The following is a 24,856-nucleotide window of genomic DNA, read 5'->3' on the forward strand; positions in this document are numbered from 1 at the left end:
CCAACTTAAATAAAAACTTAATCTTAATTTTTACAAATACTATCTTGCTACCTTATTTTTTTATAGCATAATGATATCTGGCTAGAGTAAAAGTCTATGCCTCGCACTTCTTATCTAGTATCATTTTTTTATAGCATAATGATATCTGGCTAGAGTAAAAGTCTATGCCTCGCACTTCTTATCTAGTATCTAGCATAAAAGCACTTAAAGTCGATACAGTATCCATGTCTATTTAGGAGAGATATTTCCTTCCCCGGGAAAAAGTAACAAACACTAGCGAGGAAATTTAGCATTAAGTCTAATAGATTTGTCCCCCTTATTCCTGTTATCATTATTTAATGGGATTGTCTTTAGGTATTGCATGGACCGTGAGCTTAGTATAAATGGTATGCCGGCTTCACCCCCCCCAAAAAAAACCCAAAACTTAGTCTTCATTTGCTGAAGCAAGCTCTCAGTCCAGCGAGTTGCAGAGGTAACTATGTTCTACTGTACTTGTTCTCAGATGGAATCATACTTTCTGTTTAATCTGAAACCCTTCTTGTTTTTTTAAATAAGAAATTAGTGAAGGGTTTTATCAGCACTTTGTTATTGCTTCTGTTAAGAATAAGGCCATTTTGTAATGAAGAGTCTTAGTTTAGTTTAGTATGCATTTGGCTGAAGCAGGCCAGCAGTTTCTGAAGGTTGATCAATGGCAGAAATATGTGTTTTTATCAAAAAGTTCAGGGTTCCTTGAATAATATATTAAAAATATGATATCTTAAATTTGTAATACCATGGCTTAACTGGTTGCGGTGTAATGTTAAAGTGATGTCTAAAATGATGCATTTGTGAACGAATGGTTGAGGATAAGGATCGTACACTGCAGTACGGATGCATTCTTAGCTCACTGCGAAGCTAGACACCAATTTGGTTTATAAGGCTGAGTTTATTATTGGTAACTAACTTGTGAGACGCCAATTTTGTTTACGAGACTCCTCTCCAAACGAAGAGGTTGTGGTGTATTTATGTACGAATAAAAGAGATATTGGATCATTGGAAACTGAGTGCCCTTAACATTCTATTACATAGCCGTAAGGCGACCAACTATCTTAGCAACAAACCCTAGGGTAACAGAAAAGCAAAGCATTAGTCTTAGTAAGATTCTATGATACTACCTGAAATAATGCATTTTAAACAAAGCTTTCTAAAGTTGTTTTATTTTAGTTATTATTAACAGCGTTTCAAACAAAGCTCTCTGAAGTTGTTTTATTTTAGTTATTATTGGGTTCATGCTGTAAGTTTTATTATGCATCCCCTAAACTGCGCGTGTTCAAACCTGTCAGACTTCTCAAACATGGAGAAATTGCCATGTAAGTTTAAAGCAAGTGTTGTACCTTTTAAATTTAAAATAAGTGGTAAGTGATGTAAAATTGTCATACCCAGCTGTAAAGCTGTTGAATTTATTTTGGTGGTACTTTGAGAGAGAAATAAATGATTGTGATTATATTAAATTTTAGGTTTGTTATAAAAGTAAGTCCTTATTCACCAGCAAATTTTGAACCATATGTGTAACTATATTGACAAAAAAACCCATCGTTTGTAACTTTACTAATCTGAGTCATTATCAATAAATTGCTGCTAACTGCCAAGTTTGAAATGTATAGGGTTTTTCGACCTTAGGTTCATCCCCCATTTTGGCTGATCTATTATTTTGTTTTACTTTTATTGAGTGTTAGCTTGTAGATACCATTGGAGCTTCTTTTTTCCCCATTGTGTTAGTTCTACTGGTTGTACTTTTGAGTCAGATTGACCTATTTTGGTCATTTGTGGATATTTTGTAGGAATATAGTTTGTTTCATTTTTTTTGCACTAAATCTTTCTTTTAGCTCAAATTCCTTTATTTTTTTTTGCCCCCTTTGGGAAGCAAGCCAAACCCCCCACACATGATATTAAGCCTGGAAAAGGTTTGAACCCATGTTGTTTGTTACGTGACAGACATCATTCTGTCACTGTGACTAGATGCTTGAAGGACCTTATTTTCAAGTATTAATAAGTTTGGCATGTGTTTAATAGAAATGCTTAACAGTATCCTGCATGACAGATTATAATCCCTCTCCCTCTTTAGAAAAATGGAAATTGATTATCACAACTCACAAGTTAAATTGACTTAGTTGCAAAACTGAGGAAAATGAGAATGGAATAGGTAGTGTATCTAGTTGCAGAAATACGTTTCGAAGCTGCACATTAAATGCAAGTTACTAAATTTAGATATTGATGTCCACTAGTGGCCATGAATGGTAAACCGGATCTACAAAAAAGTCCATCTTCTGAGCATGGAATAGGAGTATTAAGTCCCATCTCCAACTTTATCAAGCTAAATGATGATTCACGAAGCAGCAATCCCTAAGAGTGCAAAAGCTAAGATAAGATTGGATAATATAATTACCTGAAACTGAAAGGTGTATGAAAAGCTTGAAACAATGTTTATCAGTTACTCTCTATTGGTTACCGAGTTAAAAGGAATTTTGTATAACGTTTTACTGGTTTTGATTTAAAACTGTTGAGGTCTATATCTTTTTCAGTTCTTAACTGATCTTAAAAGTGCTATCTGGTCATGATGCTTCTTATAGCCAACCTCTGTTACTGGATTCTGCATGAACCCTGCTTGAATCTGTACCAGTTTGAACTGTGTATGGATCTTGGTCCAGTTCTGGGTCCGTTCATGGTTCTCCCCTTATCATGTGGACTTGGTTCAGATATGTCCAGATATATCAGGGTGGAATCCAAAGGTCTGGGTTAGGGTCTAGGGCGAAACTGGGAGAACCCACCTGGGGCCAGGAAAAAGTCTTTTTTAAATGAAAAAAGCAAAAAAATAAAATAAAAATATTTAAAAATCCTAACAAATGGCCCTCATTAGTCTTGAACCAACTGATTGTATTGAGTTTCTCAATGAAGAGCGATATGATTCTTTTTATCGATTTTCTGTGTGCAGTGCACAAATATAAATTTGATTAATCTCTGATATTGAAGAATCAATTTTCAGCTGTTTTCGGTCTTTAATTTTGTACAGCTGATCCCAGCTGTACCTAAACTGGGTATTGTTTTTGGTAAACTCCTAAACCTGATGCTCAACTGGCAGCATAAAAGTCAATGAATAAGTAAGAGATAATTAATGTGGAGCCGACAATATTGGATGATCTAGAGGTGAGGATTAAAGCTAGACATCCTTGGTTGACATGTTGTACGAAGTTATGAACTACCTCAAGCAAGCATGTGGTTTATAAAAAGGCACAACCATCATACATGCATTTTATAAGAAATAGTGCATATGGGAATGAAATGTTCCTCGGTTTCTAGCTCTTGAAGATGGCATCTGCAAGTGCCCACTGCACATATTGAAGGTGGTGACCCGTCTGTCAAAATTCAGGAGTGAATGTGAAGTTGTGCTTAGGGGACTCTCAAGCACTAGCAAGGAAAGGACATGTCTCAAAAAACAACTGTAAGAGAATGAGTTCTGGAGGTTTTTCTTTGTTGGGATATGTTTGGTAATATACAAATGTAATACATTGATGTGAGTATCAGTTGCTTGTCTCAAATCATGTTCTTAAAACTTAACATGCATAAAAAACTGAAGGGGTGATTGATATGTACAAGAGACAAATCTTGCCCTGAATGTCCCAAATTTGGTGCATGAGAACTTGAAATGATGCTAGTCATGAAGGGAATGATTATAAAGTTCTGTGGCAGGGTTCCCTGTAATGTCTCCGATATAATTAAATAGTCAATTTAAATAATTTATTGTATGGCCCCCTACTAATAATATATTTTGGGCTCTTTTTCTTAATAAGTTAGTTATAAACTTTTTGGTGTCAGCCCGTTTGTAACCCTTCGGGAAACTTCCTGGAGCACATTTATATGGCCGGGTTTGGCTTAGTTGTAGGTGTGTGAATTTGGTATTTTTGCTCTGTATGTGTAAATTCTTGTTGGAGTTCGGTTGTCTGCCATTTTGGAAGTGGAAGATCCTCCCTACTTGGCATCCGCAGTTTGGGTGGGAGTAACTCCTCACCCTACTCTGCTTTGCCCTCAGTCTGAGATTTTTGTAATCTGAAATGTTATCATTATTGAATCTGAATTTCTGCTTGCCTGGTGTGTTCATTCGTGTTAAACTAATTATATTGTCCAACATATTGCACATAACGGAACCATTTTTCTGAGGCCGAGATTATTAGTTCCGCACAAGAGAGTTAATTGTCCATATGGAAGGCAAGGAGTGTACGGGTAGAGGACCGTACGGTGGAGGTCGTACAGTGGAGGCTGTGTTGAGCGTACGGTGGAGGGCCATATGGTGTTGGTTGTACGGTACAACTTGAGTTGACCGTACGGTGGAGGGTGTGTTGTCCGTATGGGAAGGTTGTGCTGCCGTACGCATACAGTACATTACATTCCCGTTGGTTTCAAATCAAACTCATTGAGGCTTATATTGCCCAACTGGTCTTATGAATTCTATCTGGTCATATCGCCAATTTCTGAAAGCATGAGGTCACTAAACTAGAACTGATGTAGAGGGTAGTCTTTCCTGTAGATGTTTTTAAATCCCCAGGATAATTCAAGCCACACATCTTTTGCCCACATTGTATAAAGGATCTTAAGGAACCATAGGAGTCTCTAAGTAGGCACATACAGCATTCACAGTTTTTATGGAAAGAGTGTATCTGAGGATAATATTTTACTTAACTTAGACCTGACATGAAATGTCATGATTCGACACCATTCAAACCTGACAAGATTCAACCCAGAGTTATACTAAAGGGACTCTCAGGAAGAATGTAGCTTGCCTCTAAAATGATCTGGAGCCTAGATTTGGCCATCTTAGAGGCATGGGTAGTGAATTAGCAAATGTTGAAGGTTGTATTGGATCTTTCCATGTTACTTTCCATTATGGGTGCTTTATAATTTCTCTTTAAAGGGGAAAGGAGCTTAAATAGAAAATTTACAGAGCAGCAGGGATCTTTCTATGTCTTATCAAAATGCTGCTGCAAGATAGTAGTAACCTTGGTTTTCTAAATAAGATTGCACCTTTCTGTAGTAACCTTCATAAAAGAATGGAGGGTTAGATAAAGATATCTGTAATGGTCTTGGTGATAATCAGTTATGCAGAAAATCCTGTGCAACATTGTTATGACTTGGAAGGAAGTGGGGGAAGGACATTTCCCAAACTCAACTGTAAGATGACCACACACGGAACTGTTTTCTTTTTTATTTTAAATACGTTTTATCAACATAGATTAGACCAATCTTGATGTGAGTATAACTAGCTTGTCTCAAATATGGTCTCCAAAATTTACACCCATAGTGAAGTGAGGGACTACATACACACTTGAAGAGATGGATCTTGGCTATAAAAATCCTGAAATTGGAGCTGAAAGCACTATCTTTCCAAGAATTAGTACTTCATATCCTTTGCATGCTTTTACTGCAGGGAACTAAAGTTAAAGACAGTCTGGAAACAACTGCGCCCTGGTACTTGAATGCGATGCCTTCTGTATTAATTACACATTATAAATCAAATTAGTTGTTGATGATTGCTTTTTAATCTTCGATGCTCTGAATGCCACACCCTTTCTCTTTTGAAGATATCCATGCTCATTTTAAAATGAATTAATCACAGCAAGTTAAGAGGTTGAGTGATAAAAAAAATAGAGAAGTTGAGTGATAAACAAAACAATGTCATATGCTAACTGTAGGAAGACAATGACGATCCCAAAGACAAGATGGCTGCCTAATGGGCAACTTTCATAAGTGTTATTGTATTTTAAAGAGCTATTCTGTTTCTGAACTTTTGTTACTTTAAGCACGTGTATTTGCTGAAAGAGTTTCCTGGGTGTTACCTCAAGTGCTTCGTTTGTGTTTACAGTAATATTGTTTGAGTTTATTTGCAATACAACTTAACAAAGTTGCTGCTGCATACTGCAAAACTATTAAGCAGCAATAAATCTTGATTTTACTGCTAAGTTTGTACAAGACTATATTTTATATTTCGGCTTAAGTAAAAGAGCCCATAATAGTTGGGTCACAGCAGCTATCATCAATAACTAATAGTCCTGAAAGTAAAAACTTGTCAAGTTGTTCGGGCAACAAATGTATAAGTTACATGGGAATTTTCAGTTTGGAGAATATTTTTACTGAACAAATTCTTAAATGATTAAAATCTGGAAAGAACTATGTAAAATTAGAAGTAGAAAATCACGAGATTGTATAAGTGGCACCTACATCAGTAATATAATAATATAAAATTCTTAATAATTGTTGTCAATATAAGTATAACTATTCTTTTCCATCAAAATGTTCAATTCCCTCTAATTATATTCATTTGATACCTTGAATAAAGTGTAATAGTGTTGTTGAACACTTTCTATCTTATAGATTTCACATTGACAATAATTTAAAGGGAAATAGGTTATAATCTCTTCAATACATAGCTAAATCAGCATGGATAAGAGTGGTGTGAACTTTTTATATTGTTCTTGCTACATTCATTTGGGCTTTGTTACCAATATCATATTCAAAATTTAGCACATATGTATTACAAGAGGTAATTGGTAAAAACTGAATGAATTAAAGAATGATCGAAAGATCATTAAATAGAGTTACAAGAGATTGATGTCTCTATTGAGAAACAACCAATAACAAACACTAAATTAGAAACTCATAATATTTACAATATCATACAAAATTGACCATTAAATAACTAATAAAAGATATTCTTCTGATACCCTCCCTTAATGGTCAATTTGTCTACTACACCAAGTTCCCCCCTGAACTTAACGAATTTATTGGGATGTAGGGACTTGGTGAGGATATTGGCAGTCTGGTCCTCAGTAGGAACATGCTGCAAATTCATGGATCCATCTTCAACCAACTTGCGGATGAAGTGACAATAAAGCTCAACATGCTTGGTCCGCTCATGGAAGACTGGATTGTTGGCGAGTTTCAACAACCCTTGATGGTCAATTTTGTAAGATATTGTAAATATTAGGAGTTTCTAATTTAGTGTTTGTTATCAGTTGTTTCTTAATAGAAACATCGATCTCTTGTAACTCTATTTAATGATCTTTCGATGTTTCAATCATTCTTTAATTCATTCAGTTTTTATCAATTACCTCTTGTAATATGGTTTAGAAACTAGGTGATTTTTTTTGAAAATTTCGTCATTCTAATTTCCAATTAGTGAAAATTTTCAAATTTATTCTCGACCTGACTAGGGTGTCTAAAAAACGCGATTTCTTTTGTGTTTGTTTTGCCTCATATCTCCGTTTTCCTGCATTGTGGGTCTATTTTGAGGATTTATTCCTCAATCGATGTCAATTTTCTGTAGGGTTTGGCGACATCTTTCCGTGTTCTTCTATTTTTTTGTTGTTGGGGATTTTCGGCCCCGCGTTTTTACATGATTCTTTTTGATGATAGGTTTTTATCCTCGCAAAGGGCAAAAATTGCGATTTTTTAAAATTCTTTTCTGACGTGATTTTGTTTCCGGGTTTCGTTTGCGCGAATTTTTGTGTGTTTTTTCTCTGCGCGATTTCATACTGTGACAACTTGTTTCAGCTTTGCGTTGCTCGTGGTTTCTTTTCGGCCAGTGTCTGATATTTTTGGCGATGGGCATTTTTTTAATTTTCTTGCGTGTTTTGAGCAACGGGTTTTCCTTTGTATGTTGAGCGATTTTTTCTGTGCTTGAATCTTTTCTGTGCTTGTAACTTTTGTGATCTCTGTTTTGTTGCACTTTGCTCGAATTTTTTTGCAGATTCCTCAGTTTATTTTTCAGTGGCCGAAAATTTTTTTGGGCACTTTTTTGTCGTGTAGGGTTTATACCACACTCAATTTTTTTTTGCAGCTAGGGTTTTTATTGGAAAATCTTTCTTCGAAAACTATTATCTGGGTTTTTCTAGTTTTTTCGAAAACTCATTTGGGTTTGTCAAAAATTTCTGGGTCTTCAGCAATCCGTATATTGGTATCCATGCCAAAAAATTCTCAATTTTGCCTCAAGTTTATTCTTTACATGGCGTGTTTACGCGATTTAACGCGTTGATGAACTCCTACCTTAATATTCGTGCTATCATTCGTTCAACCAGCTTTGACCTCAGTTTTTTTTGATGGCGTCTGACAAATATTTTGCTCGAGGGGAGTAAAAAATTCAATGGTAGAAACTACAATACCTGGAAGCAGCGAATGCTCACTATTTTTGAGTATCACGTTATTGATTAGTTGGTCTTTGGAAAGACCCAACGTCCTTCTGCAGCTGGTCCTTATTAGACCAAGTTAGATGAACAAATTCGTGAAGTTGTCATGCTCATCAAGCTCTTAGTGACCGATGATAAGCTTCCTCAGATACCTTCCAACAAAATAGCTGCCGAGATATGGGAGCATCTCAAGACGTTGCATAGGACATCTAATAAGAGTAGAGCCTTCTTTCTGAAAAATATGATCTTCTCTATTGTCATGAATGAGCGCAAATCCATTCAAGATCATCTCAATTGAATCAAGGACATCCATGACCAGTTAGAAGCCATTAGGTGGAAATGGAGGAGGACATGGTCGTGATCACTTTGAAAAGCTTACCAAAGTCCTACGAGCATTTTGTTGAAACACTCAACATCACCTCCACCAATGTTGATCTAGAGTAAACTGATCTCTACACTAAATTTTTGCAGCAGGATCGGTGGAAACATGTAATGTCCCCTTTTCCACTCTAGTTTGTTTTGGGGACCGTTAGCCTATTTTGGAGACCCATGGGCTAGTCAGAAGCAAAAATTAGGTTTTCCTACCTCTGGGAGGACATTTCTGCATTTTCGAAGGCTTGTATGTTGGAATTTGTCAGTTTGGGTTCTAGATTCCTTCTGGGTTTTCAAAAAGCTTTGTAGTGAGGGTACTTGCATACGAAGTTTTGGAGTTTGATTTACTTACTATTTTTAGTAAGTGGAGACAAAAGCAGTTGAGTTATTTGGGTTTTTCTGGGTTTTTTGTGAGATCTGCGATGGTATAACATGCAAACCAATCTTAGGATCTTTTTGGGACTTACTATTTTTAGTAAGTTTGGCAGTTGCTCAGAATATGGTAAAAATCACTTTGGAAACACTTACTATTTTTAGCAGTATGCTATTTATAGTAAGTACTATTTTTGGCAGGGGGTTCTATAGCTCAACTCAGTGGCTATTTCTGGCAGGATTCCGTGTTCACTCAGATGATTATTTTTAGCAGTTCAGTTCAGAGCTCCAACTCAATTTAGTTTTGGTAATTTCCAGCATTTCAGTTCCCGACTCAATTTGGCAATAATCAGCATTTGAGGAGGAGGTATTTTTAATATATTAATACCTTAGGCATAAGGTTTTAATATTTGATTATTTTATGGATGGATGTCTTAGGAAAAAGGAGAAAATAATAATTTTATCCCAAGTCTACTTGGGCAAATTATTTCACCCTCTTGTTGGATGACAAAATACAATGCATCACATTTTGGAAATATTTAGCGGTACTTAAGCTTATGGATTGAATAATTTTGACGCCACTATGGAGAAATAAGGGGGTTGAATTAAAAGAAAAAATTATTTTACATTTTTGCCTTGGAGTTGGACGCCCACTTTGGGAATGGACTTATGTTTTATTTAAAAAATTATTAAGCGCCCATTCATGTGATGGAATTTCATTTCATTTGGAAATGAATTTGAATTGAATGTGGGGGAGATTTGTTCTATAAATACAAGGCGTGGGGCTTCATTTGGGCATCTTAGAAAATTTACATCGTTACGTTGTCAGATTGACTCCAGACAATCTTCGAGGGTGAATACCTCCTAGGGTTTTTTGGCAGACCTCAAGTGTGAGACATCACTCCTAGCTGTGGTTGGATCTTTAAAATGCTTGGTTCGATTTTTGTGGGCATTGTTTTGTGTGGAAGCTGATTTTGGGGTGATTTCTTCCTCAGAAGGGCGAGATTTTTGGTGTGGTGTGTGATTTTCCAAAGAGGTCATACCATCTTGCTGGCCGTATCCTCTTTGCTGGACATTTTCCTTGGAGTGTGTGCTGCTGGGCGTGTTTAGTGTGTTTGTGTGGGCGATTGGTGGTGTGAGTTCAGTGTTTGCTTGCTTCTTTGGCATTGTGTAAGTCTCCAGTGTTGTTGAAGCTTCGTTGGAGAGTTTTGCAGTGTGTTTGCTGTGGCTGTTGTGAAGTTGCAGCAGGCTGTTTTCTGTAACAGCAGATTGGTATAGTGGTTTCTTATATTTTGTGTTGTACTTCTCTCATAGTTCAGTATTTGTATTTGCTTATATCTTCTTATTCTCTTCCATCTTATGTGATGTTTATTGTAAAGCTAAATGGTAGTACCATTAGCTGTTTCTGTTTGCTTTCCTCTTTGTAATTCTTGCTGCACAAGTGGAAGAGGTTGGCCTAGCCATCTTCAGTGATTATAATTTTGGATTGTAATAGTCCTCCTGTTGAATAAGCGGTTGAGTCGATTGTATTGTTGTCCTCCCGCTGAATAAGCGGTGGAGTTGATTGCTATTTCATTCCTAGTCCTCTCGCTGCATAAGCGGTAGAGTGATTGTTCTTCAGTTTCTTGCATCATCCTTGGCTGGTTTACAGACTAGTGATTTTTAATATTCTCCATATCCCGCTGAAAAGTGGAAGGGGCTGGCTTGCCACCCAAGCATTGTATTATTTCCAGTTATTTGAAGCTAACGATCCCCTCAACACCGTATGCTCTCACCTTCCCATATTGGGCACTTGGTGATTAGAAAGTGGAAGGGTTACAATTTCAGCATTATTGTATCTTGATTTCCTAACCTTAACGGGTTCTTGTTGTGATTGTAACTGGAAAAAAATTGAAAAAAATTGTGGGGATATTACAAAGCAGCAGTACTAGCTCATCCTCTACAGAACAAGCATTCGCAGCCAAATCCTTTCGTGAGGATAAAGGCAAATCTCAGTCTCCTCAGCCCTCTCAGCAGAAGAACTTTGCTCCGTTATTCGAAGGCTTGAAGAAGAAGAGTGTTCAGTGCAATTATTGCCATAAGTTTGGTCATATGAAACTTGAGTGTCATAAATGCTTGGCTGCATAGGCTAAGCAAAGTGGTTCATAGTCGAAAGCAAATGTAGTGGAGCACATTGAGAAGAGCGAGTCTACCTTTTACGCCTTCATGGCTAAAAGTCCTGCAGACCATGTGAAATCTTCTGCCTGGTATATCGATTCAGGTGCCTCTCGCCACTTCACTCATTGCCGAGATTGGTTCAATGATTTTCAGCCTTACTCAGATTTAGTTATTTTTGGAGGAGGGGAAGAGTAACTGTTGTCGGAAAGGGCAATGTGTAGATTCAGTTTGGAGGGAGGAAATTGATTTTCCTCAACGTGTACTATGTTCTATGAATGAAACGCAACCTTCTCTCAGTCAGTCAAATGCTAAGACATTCTCCTCGGCCCGACGTGACCTTTAGTTCACATTAGTGTAGTATCATTGATCGGGAGACTTAGTCAATTGTTGCTGTGGGTCTTGAGGATCATGGTCTATTCAGACTAGTTGATTTTGGTGATTCTTAGGAGCTTGCCATGGCAGCCAAGCGCTCCTCTGTTAGTACACTTTGGCATCAACGTTATGGGCACTATCTTTCTCAGCTTGTTCGAGAAGATCTTGTCATCGGATTGCTAGAGATCCAAACCCAGATTCTCAGAGTTTGTGGAGCATGTCAAGCTAGAAAGCAGCATCGGACTCCATTTTCGGATAGCGACTCCTAGAGAGCTTCTAAAGTATTACAACTAGTCCATGTTGATATCTGTAGTCCAATGGGTTTCTTCCTTGGAGGAAGATCTGACATATACCAAGTGTTATTTTTCAGCAAGCTCTGGTGCTCAGTTGCCATAGCTTGTTCCCACTCAGGTATCTCTTTCGCCTTTGTGTATGTCTGAGGTTCACACTGTGAATGTTGGCCATGAGAGCAAAATTGAAATAGTCAGGCTGTTTGCTCTTCTTCGGAGCAGTTCTACCCTCGATGAGCTCATCATCATGAAGATTAGCAATCGTCTTAGCCCACCATTTAGGCCGGAGAGTAGAAGTGCCAACATCAGAGGCAAGAGGTGCAATAGGATCGGGTTTATCAATATGCTCCATTGAAATTCATTCAAAATGCAATGGAGAAAAAATTATACCATTATTGGTAAAACTTCCTTAACCTATAGTATGCTTTGGGATAATCTTATATATAGTTTTATATAGATAGTTTGGTTGGCCTACGTGACATCCATGACATAAGTATGATATATATATGGGAGGTAGTGGTTTGTTTATTATCATTGTTTTTTTGTTTCTTTTTTTTTATCAAAAGACTATTGAAGGTAGACAACTTGAAGTGGCTTGCTTTTGGAAGTTGCCCCATTGAAGTTGCCTTTTATTATTAAGTATGGTAGGATATTTCCTATTATATTCTTTTTGTGCAAGTAATTTTATTACAAGTGGTATTTGAGAATAATCTTGGTATCCAGAAGACTTATTTATTTATTTAGGCTGTTAGATTGTGAAGCACTATCGCTTTTTGATACAATCCACATTCAAGATCATTTTGAAACAATTTTGAAGTTGTTATTGCAAAATTATGGTTTTCATCAATTTTTACAAAGTTTTTCTAGTTAGAGATAAAGTTTTATATTTATTTTGAGTAAGTTATTGTGAACTCTTTTTGTCACATCAAAGCTTCAGCAAGAGGCAAGGATAGGAATCTGGTCAGTCCTAGGAAGACCTTGACAATAACGATTCAATATTAAGGGAGAGTTATCCCATAACTATTGAAGATATAAATGAAGCAACCATTAGGGTTAAGGAAGATATCTTATAAGAAATGAACAATTAGTTTATCCTAGAGTTGTATAACTATAGACTCTCAATGAGAAGATTCACACCACATGACGTGGGATGCAAATTTGTCTTAAAAGGGACATGAAACTTCTTGTTTTGATTTTGATCTAAAGCAATGATGGTCAGACAAATAATTCTATGACCAAGTCTAGGCACTTCGTGCCAAGGATGAAGATGCACAAGTTTGATTGCAAGGATTTGGGAAATTGGCTATGCCAAATGGAGCAATTCCTCAGTTCTATAATCTTCATCATGTTCCATGTCAACAAAAGGTTGCAATGGCATTATTATATTTGGAGCCGAGTCAATTCATTTGTATTGTTGGCCATGCGATGAAAAGAAAATGAAGGGATGCATTGTCACATGATCTGTTTTTCAAGATATCATGACATATTATGGCAATAGTCTTATGGACAACTACCTAATAAAATATCAGGATTGGGCCATTTGAGTGTAGTTCTTGGGAAGCATCCGTCATACATATCTATTCCTTGAAGGTATACCAAAAGGATAGAGTAGTGGAAGAACACATATAGCAACAGCAAGAGGCACTCTCTAGTTTAAAGGAAAACAAGGCAAAGATACATGATAGAATGAAGCATCAAGCTGATCAGTGCAAAATTTTAATTGAGGTAGAGTTACAAGAGCTTGATGAGGAGGGCATAATCATTTTGGAACTTGACAGATTTCTTTCAATATGCATTAGGAAGTGTGGATGGGGACAATTACATATTCAATACAAGTCTTTAAGTCTATATGTGGTAGTCTTGTAACACACATATATATCTTACTCTTTTTAGTATGCGTATCCTTTTGGTTCCTTTTTTCCTTGTGTAGTTATTAAATTTTTATTGTTATATAAGCATTTCTCTCACATTCTTTGGTATACTTTTTATTGTCCTTTTAATATCTGTTTCTTTCTGTTGTCTCTTTTTCTCTTTGATTGCATGTATATATTCTCTCTCCATTTCTTCGGTGCTTGTTTGATTGTACATATTTTTCTTTTCTTTTTGTCTATGTGGCTATCATCAGTTTTGGATTGTGAGCCACAGATTCTTTCTTTTTTATGTCATATATACCCATCATGTTGTTTATGGAATCAATTGTGTATGGTTTGTATTATAATATGATTCGTATAAATTCTATGTTTATTATACATATAAATTTGTTTCTTCAATTTTCTCTTAAAATAGAATATATATATATATATATGATTTTATTATTTCCTTACAAATATGTTTATACTCGTATATTCATATTTATACACATAAATCTCATTTCTTATCAAGTTTATTATCACTTTCTTCTATTCTATTTTTCATTCCTTTTCTCTAATCTCCTTCTCTTTCCTCAACCTCTCTTACTCATAACTTGTCCCTAATTCTCCAGCTTTGGTCACTTCCACCCTTGCCTTTTTTTAAGACTGTCTGAAATCCAAATCTTCACTATCCTCTTCTTGATGATGGATCATAAAATGTGAACCAAAATGTCTTTTTTGATTAAAAAAATATACATATTTGATTCTAGAAGCGATCTTCTGAATACTTAATGGATTGTGGTAAACTGATGACAACTATTCTTATTTACTTATATTTATATATCCATTTGCACATATATATTGTTTCTCGCATATATATATATATATATCAAAGTTGCATTGACACGGATACAGATACAAATACGGATACGGTATTGGATATGGATACGGCCATTTTTTAAGACCCCTAATATGGATACGGCCATTTTTTAAGACCTCTAATATGGATATGGCTGGATATGTCATTCATAAAAAACACATACACAATTTTCTAAGTTATTCGAGGAGATTTTCATTACTTCAAAAGCAATATAGACACATTACAATATGCAAAAATAGTAGAGTTGCATTGGAAATTAACCCAAAAAATGGGTCATTGAAATAGAAAAACATTTCATTTGTCTTTCTCATTTAGTGTAGGTTTTGTTTATACCAATTTTTTTTTTTTTTAAATGCATTAATGAAGCTTTTTAAAATTAAATCTAGGAAGATTTATGTCAAATTTTAAAAAAATCAAATTACATAGTATCTGGCATTGTTGGAAATTGAGGTTTTTTGGGCACGCTTGGGTACAATACTTGATGTGTCTTTTCCTTCCCCTTCTCTAGAATTTAGAACTTAACCTTTTCGCATATTTTCCTTTTCTTTTTATATTCCTGCATATATATTATATATGTGCATGTGTGTGTGTATCTTATCTTTGCATCTATTTTTCTTTATTAAAATTTGTATCCATTCTTACACACACACACACACACACATTTGTTATTCTTTGATCCTTATTTCCATATATTGATCTACGTTGGTGCTTGCACCCTTTAAGATTTTATGTTCCTTTTATTCTTGGATTCTCTTGCATCATTCAGCTTAGGTCCTTTTGTGGTGCTATTTTGTTTTTTTCATTTCCAATTTGCATTTTGAACAAAAAAGGTGGTTGATTGTTCCCTCCTCTCTTCTAGTTTTTTGGTTCGCATGTCATCGCATCTCCCTTCATCTATTTAGTTGACAGCTTTGTTATTCTTCATTATTTTTCTCTTCGTTGACTATCATCGTCCTAATGATGAATCATGGAATATGATCTAAAACATTTGGTGGAAAAATACTTACACTCAAATCCAGAAACTCCAAGCTAAAATTACGGAGTATCTAATCAGGTGGAAGAATTTTGCCAATGAAGATGCGACATAGGAAGATGAAGCATTGCTCTAGTAGCATCTAGAGTTCGTCAACATTGGTGGCAATATTGGCTTTAAGGGGAGGGGTATGGTATGTCCTAAACCTCTAGAGTTCACGGGGTTAAGTGCAGCTGACTTGTAGTTAGTATATAACCTTAATTAAGTTATATGATCCTTGATTAAGTCTTATAAGGTTGGATTGGGTGGCATCCATGGCATGATAATGGTTAGTTTATTACCATCATATTATGTATTTGTTCTCATTGAAGGTGATTGGAGGTAGCTCCCTTGAAGTGGCTTGCTTTAGAGGTTGCCCCATCAAAGTGGCCTTTTATTATCAAGTATTTGCAGCAAATTTCCTATTATATTATTTTCTTGTGCAAGTAATTTATTACAAAAGCAAATGATAGTGACTTATAAGAGATGTAATGAAGCTGTTCATATTTATTTGGAGTAGTCTGGATTTGGTAATTACACAATAGTTAAATAATATGGTTCCAAAATTCAGTATGAATTACACAACATTTTTACCCTTTTTTTTTCTCATTTTTGTGTTCTTTTTAAAAAAATTGTACTTTTTGCAGGCTGGGCTGTAGGGGACGGTTAGCTGCCCCTTGCTATTTTTCAGGCATACTGGAAACATTTCTGAAAATAAATTTTGTAGGGGACGGCCTTGGGGACAGTTCCTACATGTCTTCACATTCCCTAAACATCCCTGGTGCTGAGATGAGTGGAAATACCCAGGGAACGCATCCTTGTGGAACATAGAGTATAACTGTAACATGAACAAATTGAAAAGCAACGATAAATTGTTTATGAAAAAACATAGGAAGCTTTGAAATAAATAGAACAAAAATAAACTTATCATAAATAGAAAAAGCCAAACTTATCCTAGAACAGGGAATCTCTTTGGTGCAAGTTATTCGATCTTTTGACACTTATGATATGCATTTACATGCCTTTGTAATCCTTCAGCACTCAAAATAACCAGCAGCTTTTTCTCTTGGGGAAAAAACAAGTTTGGGCAAGTTAGAATGAAAGTGTAAGTTGTGTTTTTGTCGTAGATTTGGATTTTTAAAGTTTTTAGGTTTTTTTTGTTTGTTTAAAAAAGTGTTGCTTAAATGGAAGAATGTTTTTAGAATGTTTTAAAGCTGTTTAGCTTGTGGGTATGTTTGGGTATGCTTAGGGTTGGCTAGGGTATTAATTGGGTGACAGGGTATGCACCGGCATGCCAAATGGATACCTGGGATGTACTCGAGATAAATCCCAGCATAACCTGTCCTCAGGCTTGGACCTTGGCCCAGACCCATTTGGGATGGGTGGGTACGAGGGCTGGGATGGGCTTATCTTGCAACATAGTTTAAAACTTCATATCAATACTTGTGGAAAACCTGTATGCTTTATATGATATAATTGCTGGAAATACTTCAAAGATATTCATAAAACTTCAAAACTTTGAAAAATACATATTAGAAGGTTTACGATAAAAAGGAGGCTGGTTGGTATATGATTTATTTGAGAATAGAAAGTTTTCTGATTTTCAAGGGACACTTCTAGTTCTAGGAGATGTAAAGACACAGAGATGTCATCTAAAGTCTCCTAATGTACGGAGACATCCCCATATATGTCTCTAAGACCAGGATGTTGTTTCTGATACGGGAGATGAGTACCAGTGTCAGGTTACGACTTATGAGTCTTTGGGTGACTAAACTTAAAAGTTATAGAACATATTTGTATTGCGTGGCTTTTTGATTTTGTTCTAGTACTTTTTTCATCTGATTAATATATAAACCTATATATTACTTTTGCTGAATTATTTTTTTGCAGTTTTTCTTAATAACCCTGAACTGGATGTGTCCCAATGGAGTGGTACTGAATCCGGGCATGTCAGATACTGACGAGGTATAAGCTCATATGTGGATATGCTTGGATATGGTATCTGTGTTTTATCCGTACATATCACATCCATACGTGGTATTCTATACAAAGATACAAGTATATGGACATGAGGGGAATGCCTTGCAACTTTTAACATCACTGATTTATGATTGTACTTCATGTTCAGGCAATCTTCAGTACTTGAAGTGACTTATCACTCTAGGAAATATTGATTGACAATTAAAGCAACAAAACCTCACTGATCTGGCAACTTTTAACTTCACTGATCTATGATTTTTCTGTATGGTCAGGCAATGTTCAGTACTTGAAGTGACTTATCACTCTGGTAAATTTTGATTGACAATTAAAGCAACAAAACCTCTTGATTGGCTCTCAAGGTTTGTTTTGGCACTTTGTTCAAACACTTGAAAACATCTAGATCTTAGTTTGAGGGTTTCTGGATTTGACTGTGTTAACTTTTGCTCAATCAATATTTTGGATCACACTCCATGCTTCATCATCAGAAGATGAGATAGCATCGATGGATATATATAGTCAAATCCAGAAATCGTCAAACTAATAATATGGATTGTGGAAGTTTCATGTCTTTAATATCTAGATCTTCATCTGGAATAGAAAGATGACATCTTTACTGAAAGCAGAAAATGGTTGACATCTTTATTATGCACAGATAATCATGAGATCCAAATACTTATCTATTGGGCAATATGGTCTAATTTGTAATGCACTACTTCAAAAGTATCACCCCCATCAACCTGTGTCTTAAATTCTTAATGATCGTTTTTACATTTAAATAAAATATTCAGAAAAGGTAATTTAATTGAAATTTTTTATTAAGGGTTTATATATTATTAACTTATAAATTTAATTAATTAAGAAGATTGAATCCAACATTTGGATATGCTTCAGCAACTATATGTTTGATTATGCCTCTATTAAAGAGCTATGTAGTAATCTTCCTAGTTTCTAGCCACAGATCCTGCTTGGTGAGGCTAGAAATTGGAAAAGTGGCATGAATATTTTGGCTTCCTCTTTCTAGAGTTAATGCATGCTAATAATGGCTGCTTTTCTTTTAAGAGTTGTTTTCGATTTTTGCTAATTTATGGGCAAATTCAATGCATAACTGTTTATGGATCAGGATAACAGACGTTCCTTTTGAAGACACATCTTGCCATGTAGATTTTCCTTGAGAATGGTTATTACTTATGTTCTGTGTAGTATTTCCAAGTTTTCTAGAGAATTTGCAATTGTTGTGACAATTTCATGCCATTTTCCCATGCATATTGTTTCATTCAATTTGATGGGCATGTCTGACACTAAAATTTATGAATGGACATTCAGATGGATAGGGAGAAACTCATGAAGATGGCTGGTGCAGTTCGCACTGGTGGAAAGGGCACAGTGCGAAGGTTATTATTTTGTTCAGTGGTTGCTCTGAGAAATATTTCAAATGATTTTATATAAGTTTTTGCATCACACATTGAGCTGCCATTCAGAAGCCAAATGCCTGCTTCTTCTAAGTCATAGGCTGTACAATTGTTGGGAAGGGTCATGGTTTTTTAGTTTACATTTAAGCTACCATTTTTTCTAAAAAGCCTCTCTTTTGTAACTTGTAACAGAACCGTATATTATACTTGAATGTTTTTTTTGGACATACAGAAAAAAGAAGGCAGTTCACAAGACTACCACAACAGATGACAAGAGGCTCCAAAGTACCTTGAAAAGGATAGGCGTGACTAACATTCCTGCTATTGAAGAAGTCAACATTTTTAAGGATGACTATGTTATACATTTTGCTAACCCAAAGGGTATGTCTTGAAACTTTTTTAAGACGATGTGTGCCTGTTTACTCTATTAACTTTCACTGGCATAATTGTACCTCTTAATTTTGATGGCAGTGCTTATGGATCTGAAATTTTTTTGATGATGAAAAATATCTAATTATTGGTCTTTTTTATATGTTTGTTTACAGTTCAGGCTTCGATTTCTGCCAACACATGGGTGGTTAGTGGGTCATCTCAAACAAAAAGTAATCATTTCAAATTCAAACTTTGATTTTTAAATACCATATCATTTCAGTTTAATATTGATGGTTATACCATGATATAGTTTCATAAATCACACATGTTTCTGCTAAACATTAGACGACTAAACATCAATCATATTTACTGGTTATTTTGAAAATTTCTTAGTAATAAAAGGTATTTTGCTTTATCACTGTGGCTGCAGAACTACAAGATCTTTTTCCTAGCATCATCAACCAACTTGGTATGTTTAAAGACAATTTGTAATGCATGAGATTTTTTCAAAAGAAGTTACCATATAGCCCTTGATCAACGATTAACTACTTAAATTTTATTGTTGTTTTAAATACAGGACCTGACAGTTTTGCCAATCTGAAGAAGCTTGCCGAGCAGTTTCAAAAACGGGAAGCAAACCGTGCAGAGGGAGGAGATGATGATGATGATGTGCCTGAACTTGTTGAAGGTGAGACGTTTGAGGAAGCAGCTAAGACTGACACTGCTTCATAGATGAATGGAACCTATGAAGTAGAAGCAGCTGGGTTTAAGATTTTAAATATTCTGATTTGAATTGATTTTATTTTAAAATTAGATTTTCTTTTTTAGCCAAAGTAATGAGCATGGTGTGGAGTTAAGTAAGAAACAGCAACATTCACTTCTACGTTTGGTTGGAAATCATGTTTATATCCTGTGGATGTGATTGCTCCAACATGTAATCTAGAATCTGCTTTTGTCAACTAATCTTTGTGGGATTCTTTGCATATAATGAGTCAATCTTTCAAGATATGGCACTTCACATTGAAAACTTAGAATCTGAACAATGTAAATTTTTCTTTTGTAGTTTAAAAGAACCAAATTTTGTTTATGAAATAACATTTATAATTGAAGAGGTAATTGTGCGAGGAAAGTAACACAAAAAGTCAGACATGGATGCGAGAGTGCGCCAATAGGGTTATTTACAGAGTTTGCTTCTCTCACAATTGAAGGTGGAGTAGATTTTATTTCCTCTATGGTATTACTGAACAGGACTACAATAACACTTAACAAGACTGCAAGTTCTGTACTGTCCTCGTGTTTCTTTTAAATGGATGAAGTTGGTAGCATCTTTGGGTTTTTGCAGGCAATATCTGGATCATTGCAAGGGATTTGGGTACTATCTTTAATTTAGGTATTTTACTCCATTGCAATGATTGATTTTGTTGGTGGTGTTAAATCCATGGCTAATATATGATTAAAAACTTGGCTTTTTCTCCAATTATGCTTATCCCTAGGTTCAAAATTTATTTCACATATTTGTTCCTTCCACTTGTAGTAAATTACTGTTAAGTCGACCTCGAGCCCTAATCACAACCAAACAAAATAGGTGCAACAATAATTGTTCTCCGAGATGGTCTGTTTAAAAGCAATGAGATAACCATAGAGTAAATGAGAGAACTCTTTAGAATGTCTTTTGTCTGATCAACATAGGTGTGGTTGTTTTAACTATACAAGATGAGTTCATTAGACAGGCAATTATATTTAGCAAGGGTGCCTTGGTATGTAGGCAATTTATGCTCGCTTGAATATAGCTCCTTTATGCAGGCAGCCTAGTAAATGCAATAAACACAGATGGGCTCACGAGTCTTGTATGGGTGCCTTGGTATGTAGACAATTAATACTCGCTTGAATCTAGCTTCTTTATTCAGGCAGCCTAGTAAATGCAATAAACACAGATGGGCTCATGAGTCTTGTATATGAAATAAGTTGCTAGGTGCAACATGGTTTATCAGTTTGGCACACACAATCTATTAATATACATGGGTTGCCCAGAAGTCTTGAGCAGCCAAAATGGCTAAGGAAGATTTGTGTGAGCCACTGTTTTTTATTTTATCGCTGAGAAGTTGGAACTCAGACTACCATTTTTAACTTCCTTTATGCCAACTGGTTTTAGAGACTACTAAAAGTAGTTTGACCCTCTCTAAGAACACTGTTTGCAATTGTCAATTAGATTTTTGATAATGAAATCTAACCCTATCATTGATAATCAAAATTACTAGTTTAAAATCACTGTATATTGAATTAGTCTCTTTTTAAGGCATCATCACTCTCTTGATGTTGGGTCTGGAAGGGTTGGAAGTAAGAGCCAACACAAATCTCAAATAAAGAACAAAGTGCTGACCGTTCAAGCTCGTACCGTCTGGAAGCTGGACTCAATATTCAGAGACCTACAAATCCAAACATAGTGAAGATAGGAATTCCTAAGTAAATGCTGTATAAACCTCAAAACGTTGAAGGGGTGAAGATAGGAATTCCTAAGTAAATGCTGTAGAAACCTCAAAACATTGAAGATAATCAACCTTCTAAGATATCAACATTCTTTTAAGAGGTAATCAATTGCCTGAAGTTCTGCCTGCTAGGTCTCAAAGAGACTACAGAAACAATTTTTTTCTTGATGGTTCTAAATGGTTGCTAGTATAGATTTATGATTTTCCAGGCAACTGTTGTTTAATGGCTGCTATTATTTAAATTTGATCTTCTTAACCAACAAGCCTGCTAAAACATCGTTCTTTGTGTTGTAGCTCTTTATGTTTATAATTATTATTTTGTTGTGTGATGCGGCTGGTGTGCTGGTTGATTGTCACTTTTATTTGTAAAATTTTCATGAGCTACATGGTAAGCATATGATTTGATATCCACATGGTTAAAATTGAAGTTAAATGTTTTTAGAAGTATATTTGACTTCAAATTCCCTCGATGTCAAACATAGGAAGTTAAAGGGGAGCTTAATTGAATTCCACTGATTGTTCAACCACTTTTTTCAATGGTTGCACGAATAAGTAAATAATGGTTTTATGATAATTAGGACCATTAGGGATACTGTAATGATGGTGTATGGCCCTTTTGCTTTGCATGCGGGGCTTCAAAATATGCCCCTAATGACCATTTTGTAATATGAAAAACTACTTAATCAATCTTAGAATTTCACCATGTAGTTTATAATATTTCAATGGTGTTGTACTATGAAGGTCAATTTGGTGGTTTGTTTTGTTCAACTTTTTTTATTGAGATAGTAGCATCTTTTTGAATATGTCTGCTTTTTAATTTGGTGCATTGGATGTGGCAAAAACCATAAACAATTACAACAAAACCAATAGATTTAAAGTTTCCACAATCTATGAGATATCGATCTTGATTGGTTTTGGATTAGATTGTGTATGAGTTTTTGCATCAATGTGTCGGATCACACTCCATGATCCATCATCAAGATGATAGAGAGCAAACAGAGAGCATGTAGAACTGAAAAGATGAACAAGAAGCAGACCAAGGTAGCTAAAAAGGAGGGAAGGGGTACGAGGAATGACAAGGGGTGACAAGACCCCTAAAAAAGGAGGAAAAGAACAAAACAAAAAGAAAAATAGAAAGCTACTTCTTTTCCCCCTTTTTAGGGGTTTTGTCACCCCTTCTCGTTCTTTGTGCCACTTTCGTCCTTTTTAGCTACGTTGGTCTGCTTCTTGGTCATCTTTTCAGTTTTGTATGCTCTCTATTTGCTCTCTATCACCTTGATAATGGATCACAGTGTGTGATCTGAAACATTGATGAAAAAACTCACACTATTCTGGAAACACTCAAAGATTGTGAGGTAATTTATAAATTGTCTTAGCTTTTTGCAACCTCATTGCCATAAATTTGTATATCTTTGTCGTGTTTATTAGCTTGCTATTGAATCATGTACTTCAATCGAGTCACTTGTGTCGCATCTCATTCAATGATCAATTAGCTATATTGCTTGACCACAAGTTTTGAAATGCAATGCTATTTATCATTGGGCACATCAATGTCTTTGTTTCCTTTCCTCGTACATAGTTTTGCATGCCTAACGATACTCTCTGAGTTCCTTGCCTCGAATATTATTCGCTCTCCTTGCACCATAAGAACATGAATCAAAATAATTTGAAACATTTTCACTTGCATGGTTGCTATTAACCTGTTATCCTAGTAATACATTTATAACCGGAAGGCACTTTACCATTGTATGTCAGCAATAATGACAATCACAAATGCAAACATTGTCTTAAAGAGTATTTTTTTTATGATAGGTTAGATTTCAACTATGTACAAGGCATCAAAAAATGTTGCTTCTTTGTATTGTCACCACAGTAGAAAATGCTGTGTACAACATTGAACTAATATGAGTCTATCTGTCAATGATGTATGCGTGTAGAAAACACTCTAGAAATTGTTGTCATAAATACATTGAAAGTGTTGTCATAAATACACTATAAATTCTTGGCATAAATCTTTTTGTTTAAAGAGTGAGTTAGGAGCAATGGTGGCAAGAACAAACATTTGAAGTCCCAAGGGCAATACGATCTTTAATTAACCAACAAGAAATTTAGAATCAAGAGGTTCTAAAGATATTAAAACAATGTTTTGTTTATATTATTAAACCCTCTTAAGCTCTATCCAACCATCTCATCATCATTTTGGAGCACTAGTTGGGAGACCACACAAGGTGCCTTGAGTTGTTCCACCTAGCCCAAGAGCATGGGGCATCAATCTTCATCCAGCCTCCCAACACCACTTGGGGTGTCTCTACCAGCGTGGCTTCCTAGCTGATTGCAATCCTTATTATGTACCATCTCTCCCCACCAAAATGAGATAGCCCAATGGATATGAATTCTTTAAGGGAATTGCCATATATATATATATATATATATATATATAGCCTCCCAACACTACTTGGGGTGTCTCTACCAGTGTGGCTTCCTAGCTGCTTGAAATCCTTAGTATCTACCATGTCTCACCTCAAAAATGAGATAGCCCAATTCAGCCCAATGGATATATATATATAACTAGACTCTCAACTGCTTGCAATCCTTAGTATGTGCCATGTTTCCCCTCCAAAATGAGATAGTCCAATGGATATATATATATATATATATATATACACCAGACAAATGTTATGTCAAAACTTTTTCTGGTATCTATTGATATGAAATCTATCAATTTGTATATTCAGAAAACTTTTCCCCTTCATTTCAAAACCCTTCAATGGATACACACAAAAAACGGGCTAATTCGGTAGCTTTTTGTTCCATTTCTCGCCTCCAAAATGAGATAGCCCAATGGATAGGAATTCTTTAAGGGAATTGCTATATATATATATATATATATATATATATATATATAGGCAAAGATATGTCAAAAATTCTAATATCTACGTACAATCACTAAGAAGATTGTATTTAACATTTAATATTGCATAATTATTAGGCCATATGCATATATACACATGTCATAACCCACATGTTGGTTGTTGACTTAGTATGTTGCAATCTGAAACGATGATCTTAATCTGCTCAAGTGCTAAGTACT

General features: G+C 35.5%; 1 protein-coding gene across 3 annotated transcripts; it reads left to right on the top strand.

The window, feature by feature from the left end:
- The first annotated feature begins 207 nt into the window (after positions 1-207).
- On the top strand, positions 208-20,285 carry LOC131028870 (basic transcription factor 3). 3 transcript variants are annotated; one of them, XM_057959242.2, is made up of 7 exons: positions 213-472; positions 15,561-15,672; positions 18,822-18,889; positions 19,140-19,288; positions 19,453-19,509; positions 19,710-19,748; positions 19,857-20,285. In XM_057959242.2, the coding sequence occupies exons 2-7, from the start codon at positions 15,670-15,672 to the stop codon at positions 20,009-20,011; spliced, it is 471 nt and encodes a 156-aa protein (XP_057815225.1). In that variant the 5' UTR covers positions 213-472; positions 15,561-15,669; the 3' UTR covers positions 20,012-20,285. The 3 variants fall into 3 exon arrangements, with proteins under 3 accessions (XP_057815226.1, XP_057815225.1, XP_057815224.1); XM_057959243.2 differs by lacking the exon at positions 15,561-15,672 and having other exon boundaries at positions 208-472; XM_057959241.1 differs by lacking the exons at positions 213-472; positions 15,561-15,672 and having other exon boundaries at positions 18,810-18,889.
- The last annotated feature ends 4,571 nt before the right edge of the window (positions 20,286-24,856 follow it).

Source organism: Cryptomeria japonica, chromosome 8 (assembly GCF_030272615.1).
Source record: "Cryptomeria japonica chromosome 8, Sugi_1.0, whole genome shotgun sequence".
NCBI lineage: Eukaryota > Viridiplantae > Streptophyta > Pinopsida > Cupressales > Cupressaceae > Cryptomeria > Cryptomeria japonica.

Excerpts from the sequence above, each read along its gene's own strand:
- LOC131028870 (XM_057959241.1), top strand. The coding sequence starts at position 18,810 with ATGGACATTCAGATGGATAGGGAGAAACTCATGAAGATGGCTGGTGCA. Across the intron at positions 19,289-19,452 it reads ACATTTTGCTAACCCAAAGG|TTCAGGCTTCGATTTCTGCC; the intron begins GTATGTCTTGAA and ends GTTTGTTTACAG. Across the intron at positions 19,749-19,856 it reads TAGCATCATCAACCAACTTG|GACCTGACAGTTTTGCCAAT; the intron begins GTATGTTTAAAG and ends TTTTAAATACAG.